This window comes from Camellia sinensis, chromosome 1 (genome assembly GCF_055761805.1).
Source record: "Camellia sinensis isolate YWXY chromosome 1, ASM5576180v1, whole genome shotgun sequence".
NCBI classification, from domain to species: domain Eukaryota; kingdom Viridiplantae; phylum Streptophyta; class Magnoliopsida; order Ericales; family Theaceae; genus Camellia; species Camellia sinensis.
Genome location: NC_138961.1, coordinates 233,264,220 through 233,286,077, shown reverse-complemented (window position 1 = coordinate 233,286,077; position 21,858 = coordinate 233,264,220). Strand labels below are relative to the sequence as shown.

The window sequence follows — 21,858 nt, the reverse complement described above, 5'->3', positions numbered from 1 at the left end:
CTTTCAAATGTTTCGCCATCTTAGCCAGTATAGGAAGTACGCTAAAACTAAAAACAAACAAGGAAATGGGGGTTGAAATGGAGAAGAGAAGAACTTACAAGAAGTAGAGAGGACAATGAGGAACGAGAAGAAGTTGTAGAGGTTGTGAAATGAAGGAGGTATATTGACAAGCAACCAAGAAGTTGTGCATATTAAAAAAAACATATATTCGAAGGGACAACACGGTTTCAAATAGTATTAAATGAATGAAACGTACGAAGGGGAGGGAAATTATAATGATTTCTAAAAGCGTGGTCATTCTGACGCTTGAGTGTTGGAAAGAGTGTAACTGTCATATTTTTGACTCTCCAAGTTCAAGACCAAACATGCCGACTAACTGGCATTAGTAGGATGTTTGGGGGCAATTGTGGGAGCCAAATAATTTGATATTTAGGAAAGCCAAATATATTTGAAGGAAATCGGGACAAATACTATTCGGCTCTGTCCTGGGGGGTCCTAAAGCCGAATATTTAAATCGGCCATAGAATCAGCCGTACAAGAAGCCGAGTGGGAATAGGCACACGACAAAAAGACCGAGTAAGCAGTTGTGCACTGGATTAAAAGTGGGCCCGACCCACGGGACCAGGGACAAGTATAAATAAGAGGAGCATTAACCAAAGAGAGGTATGTGCGAATACATAAAACAAACTTGAAATAGAAGCTAATTAGAGAGCATATACTAACTTGTTCGTCGAAGTGCTAATTCCGGCACCCCCGACCGGAGTGTTCATCTTTTTTCAAGTGGCAATCAGAGGATCAGGAACGTCCTATAGGATCCAAGAGTATTTCCAAACCACATCTCCACATAACTGAGTAACCTTTTCACTTTATCAAATTTCTAAACTTCAAGAAATGGTGAATAAACATTTTGGTATAAAAGAGTAATCATCCTAGCTTTATTAAAAAAAAAAAAAATCATCCAGTTTAGAATGAAAGAGCCAACCATCAACCCACATAGAAAAACAACACAGTCCCAACATTTCTAATGTGAATTAGTCACCTACAACAAAACTACTCCAACGCTTGAATTCACTTTAAAAAATCAATTAAAAGAAATCATAACAGGAAAAATCACATCAAAATACTTTTGACAAACAAAGAAACCAATAAATATGAATTAACAAAAATTGAACATAATTTTTTTTTTTCAATATAACCCTTCTTGATACATATGATCAAGCACCTTTCAATATAACCCTTCTAGATACATAAGATCACCCTTTAACGTTCGCTTGAATTTTTTAGATTTTAAAACAACACAGGACATGTACTCAAAATTCTTACTATCATTGTTTTTCTTAAATATACTCATCACAGCAACAGAATGCATAATAAGAAACCCAATAAAAAAAAATCTAAATACAAAGATGTTACCTTCTGCAATATCATGGACAATTGCCACTTTTATACACCTAAAATTTGAAGGAAAAAACAAAAAACAAAAAATAAAAGTCAAAGTCAAAATATATCACTCTAATCGAGTGCCAAGGATTCACAAAAAATAAAACAATTACATGAGATCGAACAATTTAAGTTGGCGATGAGAAGAGATTGAACAATTTATGTATAATAAATTTTTATATTACAATTTATTAGGTAGTGCCTAATGAAATGATTATAAGGTTTTTTTAAATCCAACAATTAAAAGGCTTAACCATAAAATGAAAATTACGACCACCTCAATAAGATAAAAAACTGGAATGATTGAAGAGATCATATTTGAGTGCTCAAAGTTGTGATTTAAAACATTTCCTACAAAAATCATGCACGTTGTGTAAAAAAAACTTTTAACTTAAAGTAAATAAAAAATTGAAAAATAAAAATCAAACTAACATTAAACAATCAAGGGTGAGTTAAGTCAATTTTTCCAAATGAAAACAACTCTTTCATTATCATATTAACAATTAATGAAAGGATCAAGAGATTCGATTCTCCCTCTACTTCTAAACACACCAATCCATTAATTGATTAAATACGTAAATTGAAAACCATTACCTAATCACAAACATAAACATTGAGAGAGACATTACAGTTTATGTGAGAATGTGTATGAATTGTGTTCGGTAAGCCGACATTATATCCAAAGCATCACCCACCCTCATCAATCAAACCACCAATCAGATGGTTGCAGTTGAGAATCAAATAGAAAACTTCCAAGAAAGAAAAGGAAAGAAGCAAATTGATACACATGTAGTTCCCATAATATATTCTCTGTCATTGGAAATCCTTAAACCAGTTAATTGATCAAATGTAAAATTAACTGTAAGGATAGAGGAATAAGCCTGAGTGAAACCGGACAAAACTTTGTCAAGCCAAAATATTGGTTCTACCACTATATCCATTGGCAATATAAGCTTAGGTTTTTGCTTAATGTTGCCCCCAAGCCAAAATATTGGTCCTGCCACTAAACCCATTAGCAATATAATTTAATTATGAGGCTAGGCTTGATTGTTCTAATGCTATGTCCTGAAACCATAATAGAAATGTAAAATTAGAAAATATTGTTCTAATGCTATGTCCTACGAAGACTAATATATTGAAACCATAATAGAAATATAAAATTAGAATAAACGACACCAAGAACAAAGAGACTATCATTATATTTAGGGACCAAATTTAAAACATTAACCAGCTTTTAGGAAGAGTTTGTTTGAGTTTACCGGTGATGCTATATTTCTTCCAAGCAAAGGAACAATAAGGAGGATGTGCTCCTAGTAGTACTTGATCTACCCACTTGGCATTTATTGGGTTACTAAGTGGAGTAAATGATCTTTGACAAAATCATAGAATCCCATAATCAACAAAAGAAACTGACTTCAAGCAAGTGACTCCATCCATTGTCAAGCTACCAATTAGCCATGTAAATATTATATTTAGTACAACTCTCTACATGAGAACCCCAAATCATAAAGAAATAACAAATATCACATGAAATAGAATCAACAAATTAGAGATTAAAATCCTTCATTTATGTATGTAATGACAAATTAGATTGATTGTATGTATGGTTAGAAAAAAAAGTAAAAATAGAAATTACCATAGAACTTATCCTAGCTTAGTGTCATTGGATAATCTCACTCCACTTGCCTGCAAAATTGAACTGTTTTAATGGTGTATTAGTAGTGGACAACACACACTATCACACAATGGTTTCTCTTTTTAATAGACAATGGCATTGTCAAATGAGAAAAAAATAACAACGAAAATGAGTAAGCTTAACAATGTATCAATCGGAGAGCTGATCACCATGGGTCCATTACCACCATGGGTCTTCTCAATTATAGCAACTAATGCTTTCTCTTCAACAAAACCAACTAAAATCTGAGTGTGAGTGCAATTTAACAAACAATCAAAGTAAAATACCTTTTTGGAGTCTAGTTGAAGACTGACGATGGTCGAGTACCGAATTGGCATCACTCTAAGATAGAGTTTAATAAACAAAAACAACTTCATCTAGCAATTTCAATTTCTAAGTATAAGAATTCACAATTTAGCAATTGCTAAGAATCAAGAATAATAGGCCAAGTATTGTGAGTGAATCTACATTTTCCCCTCAAATAGTGATTTAATCTATCATAATTTTATATCTTATTTGATTCTATCATAACATTGACATGACCAACACTTAGAGCATTCAAGCGCTGTTAATCAAACTCTCTATAGGAAAGGTCGTTTAGTCATTATTTGACCAACAAAAAAGTTGAATTATATAAGTAGATGGTTTAACTAAAAGAAATAAACTATTTTAGTTGAAGCCTTTTACAGAACATGGTGTAAGCACAAAGATACAAAATAAAAGAGCTTGACCGTACCAAAAGCATCATGTAATACCCAGCATGAAATTCTCGAGTTTAGAGAGAAACGAGGAGATGGAAGAGGGCCCAAACTAATTTGTAGAAAAAGTCCTCAAGAAGCATTCAACAAAATTTCAAGTGGTACTTTGAACACAACAATGTGAGATTTTATTGGCAACAATATAAAATAAAATAAACACACACACACACATACACACACACACAAAAACACATACAAAAAAGGAAAATAAAAAAGAAATAGAACACAAAAAATGGAAGCAGAACACAAACCTAACAAAAAAAAAAAAAAAAAAAGAGAAACCCAAACACATAAATAATGAAAGATAGAGTTTAATAAACAAAAGTAACTTAATCTAGTCAAGGTCTTCAGCAAATGAATTCCACAATACCTCTTTAGATCTTCAAGGCTTTCCTAGAAATCATGAAGTTTTACTTGATTTCAAGCTAATTCAATCCCTTCATGCTTATCAAATTATCTAATACTACATAAACAAACAAACAAAAATAAGAAAAAGGAATTCATTACATGAAATAGCAAGTGTAATAACCCTTACCACTGCTTACCGATAAACACTGATTACCGTTAAACTGAACTGATTATGACTGATAACTGGACTGATTATGACTGATAACTGAACTGATTAAAGTACTGAACTGACTGACTGAAAAACTGGAATCGAATTGACTGAGTATGTCTGTTAATTTGTATTCCATCTGTTTGACTGTTTGACTATCTGTTCATGTTTTATGTTTAAACTGCTAATTGAAGGCCTTATCGGCGGCCGAACTGGGAATTGATTAATGTTTCATGATCCTCATAATTAATGTGATTTTATGGTATATTTATCTGAAAACTGATTAGGTATGATTAAATTAGATTAAAATGAGCTAATTAAAGAGTTTTGGACTTAATTACCAAACTACCCCTAATGGACCACTATCTCACACATTTGAGCCTTATACTTAATATGAACATTTGCTCAGCCATTTCTTTTGAGCACATCACCGACTAGAGAGAGGGAAATAGAGAGTGAGAGAGAATTGAGTTGAGCTTGAGTTCATTGGTCGAATTGCTTGGTAATTGAAGTGTAGATTGCTTAATTGAGCCCCTAGTCTTGCATTGGAGACCTAAGGTAGAGTAACTACCCTCTTGTTATCTTGTTCTTGCATGATTCATGTCAAAATTTAGAATTGAGCCATGGATTAGTTCTAGCATGTTGTAATAGAGCATAATTCATGCATGCATGTTAGTATTGTTGAGTTGTGAGTTGATTTCATGGTAAAATGGTGCATGCATGTCCATAATTTTGTAATGGTCCATGTTTTCAACTTGTTTTTGGATCAATTGGCTCCTTAGAGCATCAAATTGAAGCTTCAAAATGATTTTAATTCATGCATGTTTGCATGTTCATATTGTTCTTGAAATTGGGTTTCAATTAAACACCCTTGGGCTTTGATTTCTCAAAATTGAGCTTTGAACCATGATATTCTATGTGTTTACAAATGTTTTCTGGAAATTCAGCCCAAGAGGTCGAGTTTTGAATTGTGAAAACTTGGTTTGAGCTTGGAGGTGCAATCTGGGTTTTCCAGATTTTGCACTTCCGCTCGATCGGGGAAAGTGGCGCTCGAGCGTGGAATCCGAGCATCCAGTATTTCTGCGCATTGTTTTACAGTCCGCTCGAGCGGAGGATTGGGAGCTCGAGCGGAGGCATGTGTCTTGCGATCGAGCGGGCGTTGAGCGCCCGTCGAGCGGAGATTTCACCCATCCAGTACTTTTACAGTACGCTCGAGCGGGAGAGTTGACGCTCGAGCGTGTACCTTTGTTGCATGTCCGCTCGAGCGGGTAAACCTGCGCTCGAGCGGAACTCTGTTTTTCTGAATATTCTGAAACTGTTTTATGATCACATCTTTGCATCCTCATCCCATCCTAGGCATGCTTAGGCCTAGTTTAAGGCATCTCATTGAGGGCTTAGATGTAGAACACACCGAGGCAAATTAGGGATTAAGTTGTTATCTTTCCCAACTGTGTAGCTTAGTGTGTTCAATCTGTTAACTGTGTAGGGTTGGCGACTGGGGAGGCACGCTCTAGCATACTGTAGCCCAAACTCTGTGAGTAACGATTGTGTAAAGATATGTTCAAAAATGATTATTTTCTGAATAACTAAACTGTACTGTTTCTGAATTGAATACTGTTAATTGAATGAATGTATGTCCTATATTCTGAACTGTATTGTGGCATCCTTAGCACCTACTGTTTACTGTTACTGTTACAGGGATCTTTGTCGGTTCCCTTGTTGGAACCACTACTGTTTACTGATTGATGGCCATCACTACTGTTCGGTCTTTTAAGACCTACTGTTTACTATACTGTTATGCTAACGGATGTACCACATATGACTGTACTGACTGAACGACTAGAGAGAGGGATTACTGGCCAGACTCGTTTTGGAGTCAAGGGCAAGTTAGCACCGAGATACGTCGCACCATACGAGATTATTGAGAAAATCAATCCGGTGGCGTATCAAGTTGCGCTTCCTCCTGAAATGGAGCATATGCATAACGTCTTCCACATTTCTATGTTGAGAGACTACCTCCGGGATCCTTTCCACGTAATAGAGCCTACTCGTGTAGTGCTGAGTGATGACTACACTTACGAGGAACGACCCATACAGATTGTGAACAGACGGATCAAGAAGTCGAGAAACAAAGAGATCTCGTTAGTGAAAGTTGACTGGCAAAACCATGGTGGCGTGTATGCCACTTGGGAAAGGGAAGATGACATGGCTAAAAGATATCCTGACCTGTTTCCACTGAACCCTGTTTTCTTCCAGAACGACGGTAACTCGAGTTTAGAGGACTAAACTCCTTATAAGGAGGGGAGACTGTAATAACCCTCACCACTGCTTACCGTTAAACTGAACTGATTATGACTGATAACTGGACTGATTATGACTGATAATTGAACTGATTAAAGTACTGAACTGACTGACTGAAAAACTGGAATCGAATTGACTGAGTATGTGTGTTAATTTGTATTCCATTTGTTTGACTGTTTGACTATCTGTTCATGTTTTATGTTTAAATTGCTAATTGAAGGCTTTATCGGCGGCCGAACTGGGAATTGATTAATGTTTCACGACCCTCAAAATTAATGTGATTTTATGGTGTAGTTATCGAAAAACTGAGTAGGTATGATTAAACTAAATTAAATTGAGCGAAATTGAAAGAGTTTGACTTATTTACAACTTTGCCCTTGAGTGGGCCACTACCTATACACCTTTGAGCTACACCACACTTGAATCAAAACATTTCCTCAGCCTTGTTTGAGCTCTTGCCGACCTTAGAGAGAGAGGAAGGGAGAGTAGTGAATTCAACATAGAGATTTGGCTTGAATCTTGAGGAATTGAAAGCTTAAGTGCATAATTGAACCTCTAGACTCGCATTCAAGGAACCTAGGTATGAATTTCATCTTTTTGATTTGTCTTTAAGTTGATTCATGCATGGTTCATGTCTAATTGTAGAGCTAAGTCATGAATTGGTTCATTAATGGTGAATTGAAGCTCATTTCATGCATGCATGTTTGAATTGTTGAGTTGTGAGTTGATTTCATGGTAAAATGGTGCATGCATGTCCATAATTTTGTAATGGTCCATGTTTTCAACTTGTTTTTGGATCAATTGGCTCCTTAGAGCATCAAATTGAAGCTTCAAAATGATTTGAATTCATGCATGTTTGCATGTTCATATTGTTCTCGAAATTGGTTTGAAATTGGGTTTCAATTAAACACTCTTGGGCTTTGATTTCTCAAAATTGAGCTTTGAACCATGATATTCTATGTGTTTACAAGTGTTTTCTGGAAATTCAGCCCAAGCGGATCGGTTTTGATGCATTTAAACTTGGTTTTTGGCTTGGAGGTGCAATCTGGGTTTTCCAAATTTTGCACTTTCGCTCGAGCGGGGAAAGTGGCGCTCGAGCATGGAATTCGAGTATCCAGCATTTCTCTGCAGTGTTTTACAGTCCGCTCGAGCGGAGGATTGGGCGCTCGAGCGGAGTCTTGTGTCTCAAGCTCGAGCGGGCGTCGAGCGGAGATTTCACCCATCCAGTACTTTTCAGTACGCTCGAGCGGAAGATTTGTACGCTCGAGTGTGTACCTTTGTTGCATGTCCGCTCGAGCGGGACTTTGTTTTCTGAAAATTCTGAAACTGTTTTCTGATCACATCTTTGCATCCTCATTCCATTCTAGGCATTCCTAGGCCTAGTTTAAGACATCTTATTGAGGATATAGATGTAGAACACACCGAGGCAACTTAGGGATTAAGTTATTATCTTTCCCAGCTGTGTAGCTTAGTGTGTTCAATCTGTTAATTGTGTAGGGTTGGCGACTGGGGAGGCACGCTCTAGCATACTGTAGCCCAAACTCTGTGAGTAACGATTGTGTAAAGATATGTTCAAAAATGATTATTTTCTGAACAATTGAACTGTACTGTTTCTGAATTGAATACTGTTAATTGAATGAATCTATGTCCTATATTCTGAACTGTATTGTGGCATCCTTAGCACCTACTGTTTACTGTTACTGTTACAGAGATCTCGGTCGGTTCCCTTGTTGGAACCACTACTGTTTACTGATTGATGGCCATCACTACTGTTCGGTCTTTTAAGACCTACTGTTTACTGTACTGTTATGCTAGCGGATGTACCACATATGACTGTACTGACTGAACGACTCAAATACTGATTTAATGAACTGTTTTCATTACTGTAAGGACATTCATTCTTAACCTCTTTACGCATTATGTTATTCACTGGGCTTTAGCTCACTGCTCATATATATATATATATATATGTAGGTGTTCAGGCACCAGACCGCGGCTAGGAGCGTCAGGGTTACTCCAATTTTGTCAAGCCAGCCTATGTGCCTCACTGCGAGGTTCCGAGCCTATCATGTTAAGGCTTAGGGGTGTTTCACAATTCCCCCCTTCTGTCCTGTCTTACCATTCTGTATAGACTGAATGTTTATTGTACTGTTATGCAGGGATTGAGTCCCTAGTCTGAATGATTGTAAATATTGTGTATACTGTTCTGTACTGTTTATGTATAAATGTATGAGAAGTCTTTTGCATACAGACTGTCACAGCTCATTGGGTATTGTTTATTTACTGTTTTGGCTTCCGCCAGGCCCTGTACTCTGTATTACTGTATTACTGTTCTGCAGGCCTTCGGTAATCTCGGATTACTGGCCGGTTACGGTGCTAAACCCATAGGGCCGGGTTTGGGTCGTGACAAACCCGGGTTTAGCCTCTGTCACGACCCAAACCCGGCCCTATGGGTTTAGCACCGTAACCGGCCAGTAATCCGAGATTACCGAAGGCCTGCTTAACAGTAGTACAGTAAAACAGAGTATAGGGCCTGACGGAAGCCAATACAGTAAATAAACAGTGTCCAATGAGCTGTGACAGTCTGTATGCAAAAACATTTTCTCATACATTTATACATAAACAGTACAGAACAGTATACACAATATTTATAATCATTCAGACTAGGGACTCAATCCCTGCATAACAGTACAGTAAACATTCAGTCTATACAGAACAGTAAGACAGTATAGAAGGGGGGAATTGTAAAACATCCCTAAGCCTTAACATGATAGGCTCGGAACCTCGCAGTGAGGCACATAGGCTGGCTTGACAAAACTGGAGTAACCCTGACGCTCCTAGCCGCGGTCTGGTGCCTGAACACCTACATATATATATGAGCAGTGAGCTAAAGCCCAGTGAATAACATAATACGTAAAGAGGTTAAGAATGAATGTCCTTACAGTAATGAAAACAGTTCATTAAATCAGTATTTGAGTCGTTCAGTCATTCAGTCAGTACAGTCATATGTGGTACATCCGTTAGCATAACAGTACAGTAAACAGTAGGTCTTAAAAGACCGAACAGTAGTGATGGCCATCAATCAGTAAACAGTAGTGGTTCCAACAAGGGAGCCGAAAGAGATCTCTGTAACAGTAACAGTAAACAGTAGGATGCCACAATACAGTTCAGAATATAGGACATACATTCATTCAATTAACAGTATTCAATTCAGAAACAGTACAGTTCATTTGTTCAGAAAATAATCATTTTTGAACATATCTTTACACAATCGTTACTCACAGAGTTTGGGCTACAGTATGCTAGAGCGTGCCTCCCCAGTCGCCAACCCTACACAGTTAACAGATTGAACACACTAAGCTACACAGTTGGGAAAGATAACAACTTAATCCCTAATTTGCCTCGGTGTGTTCTACATCTAAGCCCTCAATGAGATGCCTTAAACTAGGCCTAAGCATGCCTAGGATGGGATGAGGATGCAAAGATGTGATCAGAAAACAGTTTCAGAATATTCAAAAAAATAGAGTTCCACTCGAGCACAGGTTTACCCGCTCGAGCGGACATGCAACAAAGGTACACGCTCGAGCGTCAACTCTCCCGCTCGAGCGTACTGTAAAAGTACTGAATGGGTGAAATCTCCGCTCGACGGGCGCTCAACGCCCGCTCGATCGCGAGACACATGCCTCCGCTCGAGCTCCCAATCCTCCGCTCGAGCGGACTGTAAAACAATGCGCAGAAATACTGGATGCTCGGATTCCACGCTCGAGCGCCACTTTCCCCGATCGAGCGAAAGTGCAAAATCTGGAAAACCCAGATTGCACCTCCAAGCTCAAACCAAGTTTTCACAATTCAAAACTCGACCTCTTGGACTGAATTTCCAGAAAACATTTGTAAACACATAGAATATCATGGTTCAAAGCTCAATTTTGAGAAATCAAAGCCCAAGGGTGTTTAATTGAAACCCAATTTCAAGAACAATATGAACATGCAAACATGCATGAATTAAAATCATTTTGAAGCTTCAATTTGATGCTCTAAGGAGCCAATTGATCCAAAAACAAGTTGAAAACATGGACCATTACAAAATTATGGACATGCATGCACCATTTTACCATGAAATCAACTCACAACTCAACAATACTAACATGCATGCATGAATTATGCTCTATTACAACATGCTAGAACTAATCCATGGCTCAATTCTAAATTTTGACATGAATCATGCAAGAACAAGATAACAAGAGGGTAGTTACTCTACCTTAGGTCTCCAATGCAAGACTAGGGGCTCAATTAAGCAATCTACACTTCAATTACCAAGCAATTCGACCAATGAACTCAAGCTCAACTCAATTCTCTCTCACTCTCTATTTCCCTCTCTCTAGTCGGTGATGTGCTCAAAAGAAATGGCTGAGCAAATGTTCATATTAAGTATAAGGCTCAAATGTGTGAGATAGTGGTCCATTAGGGGTAGTTTGGTAATTAAGTCCAAAACTCTTTAATTAGCTCATTTTAATCTAATTTAATCATACCTAATCAGTTTTCAGATAAATATACCATAAAATCACATTAATTATGAGGATCATGAAACATTAATCAATTCCCAGTTCGGCCGCCGATAAGGCCTTCAATTAGCAGTTTAAACATAAAACATGAACAGATAGTCAAACAGTCAAACAGATGGAATACAAATTAACACACATACTCAGTCAATTCGATTCCAGTTTTTCAGTCAGTCAGTTCAGTACTTTAATCAGTTCAGTTATCAGTCATAATCAGTCCAATTATCAGTCATAATCAGTTCAGTTTAACGGAAATCAGTGTTTATCGGTAAGCAGTGGTGAGGGTTATTACAGTCTCCCCTCCTTATAAGGAGTTTAGTCCTCTAAACTCGAGTTACCTTCGTTCTGGAAGAAAACAGGGTTCAGTGGAAACAGTTCAGGATATCTTTTAGCCATGTCATCTTCCCTTTCCCAAGTGGCATACACGCCACTATGGTTTTGCCAGTCAACTTTCACTAACGGGATCTCTTTGTTTCTCGACTTCTTGATCCGTCTGTTCACAATCTGTATGGGTCATTCCTCGTAAGTGTAGTCATCACTCAGCACTACACGAGTAGGCTCTATTACGTGGAAAGGATCCCGGAGGTAGTCTCTCAACATAGAAATGTGGAAGACGTTATGCATATGCTCCATTTCAGGAGGAAGCGCAACTTGATACGCCACCAGATTGATTTTCTCAATAATCTCATATGGTCCGACGTATCTCGGTGCTAACTTGCCTTTGACTCCAAAACGAGTCTGGCCTTTCATCGGTGTCACTTTCACAAATACGTGATCACCCACTTCATACTCTCTGTCTCGTCTTCTGACATCAGCATAACTCTTCTGTCTGCTCTGTGCAGTTTTCAATCTCTGTTGTATCAGTTTCACTTTCTCAGTTGTTTCATCTACAATCTTGGGCCCAAGCAAAGGCCCATCTCCAACTTCTGCCCAGCAAATCAGAGATCTACATTTTCTGCCATACAATGCCTCGAAAGGCGCCATGCCAATACTCGAGTGATAGTTGTTGTTGTAGGCGAATTCAGCTAATGGCAAATGGCTTTCCCAGTTTCCCTGAAAATCAAGGACACACATTCTCAGTAAGTCCTCCAAAGTCTGGATGGTCCTTTCTGACTGGCCATCTGTCTGAGGATGATAGGCACTACTCAGTCTCAGTTCAGTACCCAGTGCAGTCTGTAGGCTTTGCCAAAACCTCGATGTAAACTTCGAATCCCTGTCAGAAACAATGGACACAGGCACTCCATGCAATCTAACAATTTCATCAATATAGAGTATAGCCAATTTGTCCGCATTATAAATTGTCTTAACAGGTAAGAAGTGAGCAGATTTAGTCAGTCTATCAACAATAACCCAAATCGAGTCCATACCTTTACTGGAGCGAGGCAATCTCACTATAAAATCCATAGTGATATGTTCCCATTTCCACTCCGGTATCGGTAAGGGCTGCAATAAGCCTGCGGGTCGTTGATGTTCGGCTTTGACTTGTTGGCAATGAAGACATTTCGATACAAAATTAGCAATTTCTTTCTTCATTCTCGGCCACCAGAAATTCAGTTTCAGGTCTTGGTACATTTTCGTATTCCTTGGATGGATAGAAAATTTTGAGTTGTGGCCCTCTTGCAGAATTCTTCTTTTCAGTTCAGTATCATTCGGTACACACAGTCTTTCTTGAAATTTCAGTACATTATTCTCAAATTTGAATCCCGGTCTCGGTTTAGATTCTCTTTCTTCGATGATCTTCGTCAAGAAGTCATCCAGTTGCTGTTTCTCTTTAATTTCTTCAATCAGTGCTGGTTGAGCAGATATAGCAGCTAAGGTTCCACCTTGTTCTCGTAAAACAATTTCAATTTCAGATTTTTCAAGGTCGCAAAGCAGCTCTTTCTGTCCTGTAAGCAAACATGCTAAGTTTCCAATCGATTTCCGGCTCAGTGCATCGGCAACGGTATTGGCTTTTCCCGAATGGTACAGTATCTGTAGGTCATAGTCCTTTATCAGTTCTAGCCATCTCCGCTGTCTCATGTTCAGTTCTTTCTGTGTGAAGAAATATTTTAAACTCTTGTGGTCGGTATATACTTCACATGTCACCCCGTACAGATAGTGACGCCAGATTTTTAGTGCAAATACTACTGCAGCAAGTTCCAGATCATGGGTCGGGTAGTTCTTTTCGTGCGGTCTCAGTTGTTGGGAAGCATAGGCAATTACTTTCCCATTCTGCATTAAAACACATCCCAAACCCTTATGAGAAGCATCACTAAATACAGTATAACCATCCGTACCTGACGGTAAGGTAAGAACCGGTGCAGTCACTAATCGAGTTTTCAATTCTTGGAAGGCGGATTCCCTTTGGTCAGTCCAGTCAAATGATATCCCTTTCTGAGTCAGTTGAGTCAATGGTAAGGCAATTTTGGAGAAATCTCTGACAAATCTTCTATAATACCCGGCTAGTCCCAAAAAGCTTCGGACTTCTGTCACGTTGGTTGGTCTAGGCCAGTTTACTACAGCTTCGATTTTCTGCGGATCAACATAAATTCCATCTTTGCTAACAACATGCCCCAAAAACATAACATGGTCAAGCCAAAATTCATATTTAGACAGTTTAGCATACAGTTTCTGTTCTCTTAAGGTTTGTAGGGCAAGTCTCAGATGATGTTCATGTTCTTCTATACTTTTGGAGTAAATCAATATGTCATCAATAAATACAACAATAAAATTGTCAAGGTATGGTTTAAAGATTCTGTTCATGAGGTTCATAAATGCAGCTGGTGCGTTCGTGACTCCGAAAGGCATAACTAAAAATTCGTAATGTCCATACCTCGTTCTAAAAGCAGTTTTATCAATGTCATCTGATTTAACTTTCAACTGATGGTATCCGGATCTGAGATCAATCTTCGAAAATACTTTTGCACCCTGTAACTGATCAAACAGGTCATCAATACGCGGTGATGGGTATTTATTCTTTACAGTTACCTTATTCAGTTCATGATAGTCAATGCACAGTCTCAGTGAGCCGTCTTTCTTCTTTACAAACAAAACAGGTGCACCCCATGGTGAGGTACTAGATCTGATGAACTTTTTGTCTAACAGTTCTTGCAGTTGCACTTTCAGTTCTTTCAGTTCAGTTGGAGCCATTCGGTAAGGAGCTTTCGAAACTGGCTGTGTTCCGGGAATCACATCAACAGTAAATTCAGTCTCCCTATCAATCAAATCCCCTGGCAAATTGTCTGGAAAAACATCTGGGAATTCTCTGACTATAGGAATACAGTTCACATTAGCATTATCATCAGTAGATACAGTCAATACAGAACACAGATACCCTTTACATCCCTTCCTAATCAATTTAACAGCTTTCACAGATGAAATCAGATATGGGGGAGGTACTACTCCAACCCCATTAAATACAAATTCAGGCAAACCAGGTGGACGGAAAACTACTTGTTTCGTTACACAGTCTATGGTGGCATGATATTTCGTTACCCAGTCCATCCCTAATATTACATCAAAATGATCAATGTTCAATGGCAATAAATCGATAAACAGATGTGCATCTCCAACAATAATTTCACAAGCAGGGTACATGTATGCACAGGTCATAGATCCCCCAACGGTGAGGATACAGCTAACAGATAGTTCATGGGTTCTAAGGGTCTATTCAATTTTTGAGAAAACACATGCGATACATAAGAATGCGTAGACCCCGAATCAATCAGTACATAAGCATTCTGAGTACAAATAGAGAGAATACCTGACACAACGGTCTCGGTATTCTGGATATCTCCCGGTACTAGGGCAAACACTCGGCCCTGCCTCATAGGCTCTTTCCCGGTAGCTTTAGGGTTCAGTTTTGGTGGAGCGTTTGATGCTGCGCCGCTGGCTGCAGCTTTACTATTGCCCTGTGGAGCAGAGGGGCAATCTTTAACCATGTGGCCCACTTTGCCACACCTGTAACAAGCTTCAGATAATTTGTAACAAACTCCCTTGTGATTTTTACCACATTCAGAACAGGGCGGTATTGTACGGTTTCCTTGACTAGAAGTAGTCGTTGACCCCGTGTTTTGCTTTTTGTTCAACGGGTTGTTCTCGCCTTTCTTGACAACGCCGCACACTCATTTAAGTGAGCATGCAAGGCTAAGAGTCCAACACATAACTAACAATGTAAAATACTCCAATCAGATCCTTAATTATCATAATACTAAAATCCATAAAAAAAAAATTGATTATTCTTATCATATGAAATTATCCACCAAGTCCACTAATAAAATCAATTAACAAAACAAATAATCCAAGTACTTAAATCATAGTCCTACTCTCGGCACTCCCATATGTAAAAAAAATCCCGCGTAGCTCTACTCTTCAGAATCTGAAAAAAATAAAATAAGGGTAAGCTAGACAGCCTAGTAAATAACCAACCATCACTGCCAGCTGGATCAAGTAATAAAAATAAATAAATAAATCGATAATCAATAAATATAAATTTTTCTTACAGTTCAATAAATGAACAATTATTTTGTAAGATGGTTTCATAGCTAAAAATAAACAATGTACAATACATTTTAAATGAAAAGCCAACAAGATAATTCAAAGTAATTCATTGTTCAAATCGATGGTTCGATATTCAGATGGTTCAATGATTTGATTCACAAAACCCAAGTCTTATTGACTACGGTCACATAGCCCGTGACAAGGCCCAAAACCACACATAGGCCGGTGGTAAAGCCCCAAAAGAAACTAGTTTCTGTGCCAATAAATAACCCCCATTGGCTAGGGTCCAAATCATAGTCACACTAAAGTGATGTTCAAAATTCACATAATACACAAATTTCATATAAAACATTCGATATTTTCAGAATAAACGTTTAGTATAATTTTCAGAATAGTTTCACCGAATATTCAAATAATTTTCATAATAATATTCGATGTTGTTTTATACTTGACCCATATTTTATTTTAAGAGAACAGGAAAGCTACGAATAAATATTTATGATTTTAAACGATTCGATAGGATTAAAAATAAACCAACAGTGATAGAGGGTTACTTACCTCAAACAGCTAAAATAATATTTCCCAAGCTAATCTCAAATTACCAAGATCCACCTCAATCTCACAAACCTAATAAAATATTATACCACATAAACAATTATTATTGATCACCATGATGCATCTATCATTCTTTTCTTTATAATGTAATAATCTAATCCTATAGTCTACAAGTAAATTCCAAAACCCCAAAATACATACACCCAATCAACATACAAGATACTATGTCTAAAGAAATAGTTAGGAGTACCATAAAAACAAATTTTACCTCCAAGAGATGATTAGATCAAAGTCACCAATCTATGAATCTTCTTTCTTTTCTTTTCTTCTTCTCTTTTTTTTTTTTTTTTTTTTTTTTTCTTCTCTACTGCTAGATCTGCCGCAGCAGCCACAACATCAATACCTCTATTTGTTTGTGCTACTATGTTTCCAAGACCTAAAGCCCAAGTGGGCCTATAACCCAATTTCCCAAAATTACAAACTTAACCATCTAAGTAATAAAAATTTAAAAAAAAACCACCTCATAACTAATTCCTTGACGTTACTAAAATGACCCATATAAATTAATTTAATTACTACTTTATCCAAAAATAATTCTACACATAAAAATTTGGATTTTACATTTTTCCCCACTAAAAAGATATTTTGTCCTCGAAATTTGACATACCTGGAGTCTCAAAAAGTTGTGGATACTTTTGTCTCATTTCATCCTCAAGTTCCCAAGTAGCTTCTCTTTCCGAGTGATTACTCCATTGAACCTTAACATAGTGAATGACTCGACGCCTCAAAACCTGTTCCTTCCTATCAGCAATTCGTATAGGGTGTTCCTCATATGTCAAATCCTCCTTAAACTGCAACGGTGCATGATCAATCACATGACTAGGATCCGGTATATACTTCCTTAACATTGAGACATGAAAAACATTATGAACTCCAACTAGTGAAGGTGGTAGGGCAAGTCTGTAAGCTACCTCACCAATTCGATCTAAAACCTCAAATGGCCCAACAAATCTAGGACTCAATTTACCACGAACACCAAACCTCATTACTCCTTTCATAGGAGACACCTTAAGGAATACATGGTCTCCAACCCCAAACACCAAATCACGTCTCCTGTTATCTGCATAACTTTTCTGTCTACTCTGTGCCGTGCGAAGTCGCTCTCTAATAAGATTGATCTTGTCCACTATTTGTTGCACAATCTCAGGCCCTAACAACTTCCTTTCACCCACATCATCCCAACAAATAGGTGATCTACACTTTCGTCCATATAAAGCCTCATATGGTGCCATCTGAATGCTCGCATGATAACTGTTATTATAAGAGAATTCCACTAAGGCCAAATGCTCATCCCAAGAACCTCCAAGATCGATAACACAAGCCCTCAACATATCTTCCAAGGTTTGAATAGTTCTCTCTGACTGTCCATCAGTTTGAGGATGAAAGGCAGTGCTAAAATTCAAACTAGTGCCCAAAGCTGTATGCAAACTCTTCCAAAACATAGATACAAATCTGCTATCTCTATCAGACACTATGGTCACCGGAATACCATGCAACTTCACAATCTCCTTGATATACAATTTTGCAAACTTCTCTAAGGAGAACCCTACCTTAAAAGCTAGAAAGTGAGCGGATTTGGTCAATCGATCAACGATAACCCAAATAGCATTGTTACCACCTTGGGTCCTAGGCAACCCTGTCACAAAATCCATGGTAATATGTTCCCACTTCCATTCGGGAATAGGAAGAGGTTGTAACTTACCTGCAGGTCTCTGATGTTCAACTTTCACTTGTTGACATACCAAACATTGAGCAACATACTGAGCAATTTCCCTCTTCATATTATTCCACCAAAAGTTCCTCTTCAAGTCTTTATACATTTTAGTGCTTCCTAGATGTACAGTATATCCTGAACTGTGAGCTTCTCTTAGGATTTCTCTCTTGAGCTCTAAATCATTAGGCACACACAACCTCTCTCCAAATCTCAAGGTTCCATCTTTATGCATACAAAATTCCATCTGTAGCCCTATTTCCATTTCAGCCTTAAGTTTTTGCAACTGAGGGTCTCTTCCTTGAGCATCTTTAATTCTATCAATCAATGTGGGTTGAACCCTAAGGTTTGCCAACTGCACTCCATGATTGTGCCATCTAATTTCAATATTCAACCTCTGTAAGTCCTCAAAGATATTCTTTTGGTCAGTGATCAAGGTAGCCAAATTACTCGGGGTCTTTCTACTCAAGGCATCCGCCACTGCATTAGCTTTTCCTGGATGATAATTGATAGTCAACTCATAGTCCTTTAATAGCTCCAACCATCTCCTTTGCCTCATATTCAATTCTTTTTGAGTGAAAATATACTTCAAACTTTTATGATCAGTGAATATCTCACATTTCACCCCATACAGGTAGTGCCTCCATATTTTCAATGCAAACACCACGGCAGCCAACTCCAAATCATGCGTAGGATAATTCTGCTCATATGGCTTCAACTGCCTAGACGCGTATGCCACTACCTTATCATTTTGCATCAGGACACAACCCAAGCCCATCTTCGATGCATCACTATAGATGGTAAAACCTTCATCTCCGGACGGAACTATAAGTACTGGAGCACACACCAATCGACTCTTTAGATCTTGGAAACTCTTTTCACAATCATCAGACCACTCAAATTTAACCCCTTTTTGTGTTAAACGAGTTAAAGGCATAGAAATTCGAGAAAATCCCTCAACGAACCTTCTATAATATCCTGCTAAACCCAAGAAGCTACGAATTTCAGTGACACTAGTAGGCCGATTCCATTCCACCACCGCCTCCACTTTCTTGGGGTTAACAGAAACCCCATCTTTAGATATCACATGACCGAAAAATGATACACTCTCCAGCCAAAATTCACACTTCTTTAATTTAGCAAATAATTTCTTCTCCCTTAATATCTACAACACTATTCTCAGATGTTCTTCGTGCTGCTCTTTACTCTTTGAGTACACAAGAATGTCATCAATAAAAACTACCACAAACTGATCTAAGAAGGGTTTAAATACTCTGTTCATTAAATCCATAAAAGCTGCAGGCGCATTGGTCAACCCAAACAGCATCACTAAAAATTCATAATGCCCATACCTAGTTCGGAAGGCTGTCTTAGGTATATCTTCCGCCTTAACCTTCAACTGGTGATAGCCAGAACGAAAGTCAATCTTAGAAAAGACTTGTGCTCCTTGCAACTGATCAAATAGGTCATCTATCCTAGGCAAAGGATATTTATTTCGGATTGTCACCTTGTTCAACTCTCGATAATCAATGCAAAGGCGAAAACTACCATCCTTCTTTTTCACAAATAAAACGGGCGCACCCCAAGGAGAAACACTAGGCCTAATAAAGCCCTTATCTAGTAACTCTTGTAACTGTTCCTTCAACTCTTTCAACTCTGCTGGGGCCATCCGATACGGAGCCTTGGAGATAGGACCCGTGCCAGGTATCAATTCAATGGCAAACTCAATCTCTCTATCTAGTGGCAACCCCGGTAACTCTTCAGGAAAAACATCGGGAAATTCCTTCACAACTAGAATATCCTCTAACTTCAATTCAGTCTCACGGGTATCTCTCACAGAAGCTAAATAGCCCTCGCAACCATTCCTTAACAACCGTCTAGCTTGCAAAGCTGAGATTACCAGAAGAGGAGTGTTAACTCCACTACCCACAAAGCAAAATTCTGGTTGATTAGGAATCTGAAATACTACCATTTTGCCTCGACAATCAACAGAAGCATAATTGGTTGCCAACCAATCCATTCCAAGAATTATGTCAAAGTCCCGCATATTTAAAACAGTTAAGTCTACAAGCAATTTCCTGTCATCTATACTAACCACACGAGATTTGCAAATTAAGTCAGCAACCATAACCCCTCCTATCGGGGTTTCAACACATAAGTCGATCTCTCTAGAGACACATTTCCATCCATGTTTCTTAACAAATCCCATAGACACAAATGGATTTGTAGCGCCAGAATCAAATAACACATGTGCATAAACAGAAGACACTAAAACAGTACCTGACACCATCGTGTTGGAAGTCTGAACATCTTGTTGCGTGAGTGCGTACACTCGACCCTGAGTCTTTGGCTTATGACCTCCATTTTTCTTTTGACTTCCTGAAGACCCTTTGTCTGTTGATGCTCCTTTATTTGTCCATGCTTTCTGTTCAATCTCATGCCCCTTCCGATTAGGGCAATCAGCTATCCTGTGCCCCTGTTGCCCGCAAGAGAAACAAGCCCCAGTATTCCAACGACACTCACTATCCCGATGGAATCCATTACACCTAGTGCATTGTACCCGATCATTCTTCTTATCAACACTACTACCCATAGTTCGACTTCCCCAACGCCCAACCGAAGAAGTGTTTTGTCTCTTAGCATTGCCCTTCGAATTGTTAGTTTGGAAGTTGGAAGAACTAGGCCTCTTCTTATAATTCTCTTCTTTCTTTTCTTGGGCTCTGGTAAGGCCACTCTCAACTAGCAAAGCCTTATTCAACACTGCTCCAAAAGTAGGTAACTCGAAAGGGACCACTTGTTGCATAATGTTCGTTCTTAGTCCACCTTCAAACTTTCGTGCTCTGCTATCCTCATCTGCTTCAAATGCTGATGCAAATTTAGACAACTTCGTAAACTCAGCTTCATATTCTGCAACCGTCTTATTCCCTTGCTCTAACTTTAAAAATTCCCTCTGTTTTTGTAGACGAACACTCCTAGGGAAGTATTTCTCATTGAATGCCTTCTTAAACCTTTTCCATGTATAGGGGTTGGCATCATGCTCGTGTATGCGCTTCTCCATCTGCCACCAATCATTAGCTATCCCTTGTAGCATAAACGTAGCATAGGTCACCTTCTGATCATTCGTACACTCAAAAACGGGAAACAACTTCTCCATTTCTGTCAACCATTTTTCAGCCTCCAAAGGGTCTGTGGCTCCGTCAAATGCCAAGGCTATCTTCTTAAACTCGGTAATGTTACAACGTGGCTTTGGTTGTGGCCCAACACCTGGCTGCATCCGCTGTTGTTGCTCTATAAGTCTAGTCAAGTTATTCCCTATGGTGGTTTGTTGTTGCACCACCCCGGCCAACGTTTGAAGCACTTGAACCATTTCAATTGGATTGGGGATTGCAGCTTGTTCTTGGTGTCCCAACTCTTGCCCCTGATTTCCTCCGACTGCTTGAGAACCACTACCATTATTAGTCACATTCCCTCGCCGATTGCTATTACCAGTCCGTCGATTCGTTTGACCCTGGCGTGTATTCCTAGCCATATTTGCCAATGTCTCCTCATGTTCCATTGCAACCTAAATGCATCAATAATAAAATCTCATCTTATTCTATTCTCAAGTCCTTATAACAAGTAAATAAAAATAACATTATATCAAATTATAAGCGTTCCCAATCCTATATCTACCCAATCTCACCACTATTTTATACCAGCCTTTAAAATTACAACCTGGCTCTGATACCACTAAATTGTCACGTCCCAAGCTCCGTGACAACGCC

At 38.5% G+C, this 21,858-nt stretch overlaps 1 protein-coding gene across 1 annotated transcript; it reads right to left on the bottom strand.

Moving 5' to 3' along the window:
* Window positions 1–2,820: 2,820 nt before the first annotated feature.
* On the bottom strand, window positions 2,821–21,368 carry LOC145822763 (uncharacterized). The gene is made up of 8 exons (XM_082920665.1): window positions 19,720–21,368; window positions 18,837–19,200; window positions 18,202–18,449; window positions 16,991–17,223; window positions 14,764–14,774; window positions 3,403–3,492; window positions 3,286–3,360; window positions 2,821–2,925 (listed from the first exon to the last, which is right to left on the bottom strand). Exons 1-8 carry the CDS (start codon window positions 21,366–21,368, stop codon window positions 2,821–2,823), a joined length of 2,775 nt encoding a protein of 924 aa, XP_082776791.1.
* Window positions 21,369–21,858: the final 490 nt, after the last annotated feature.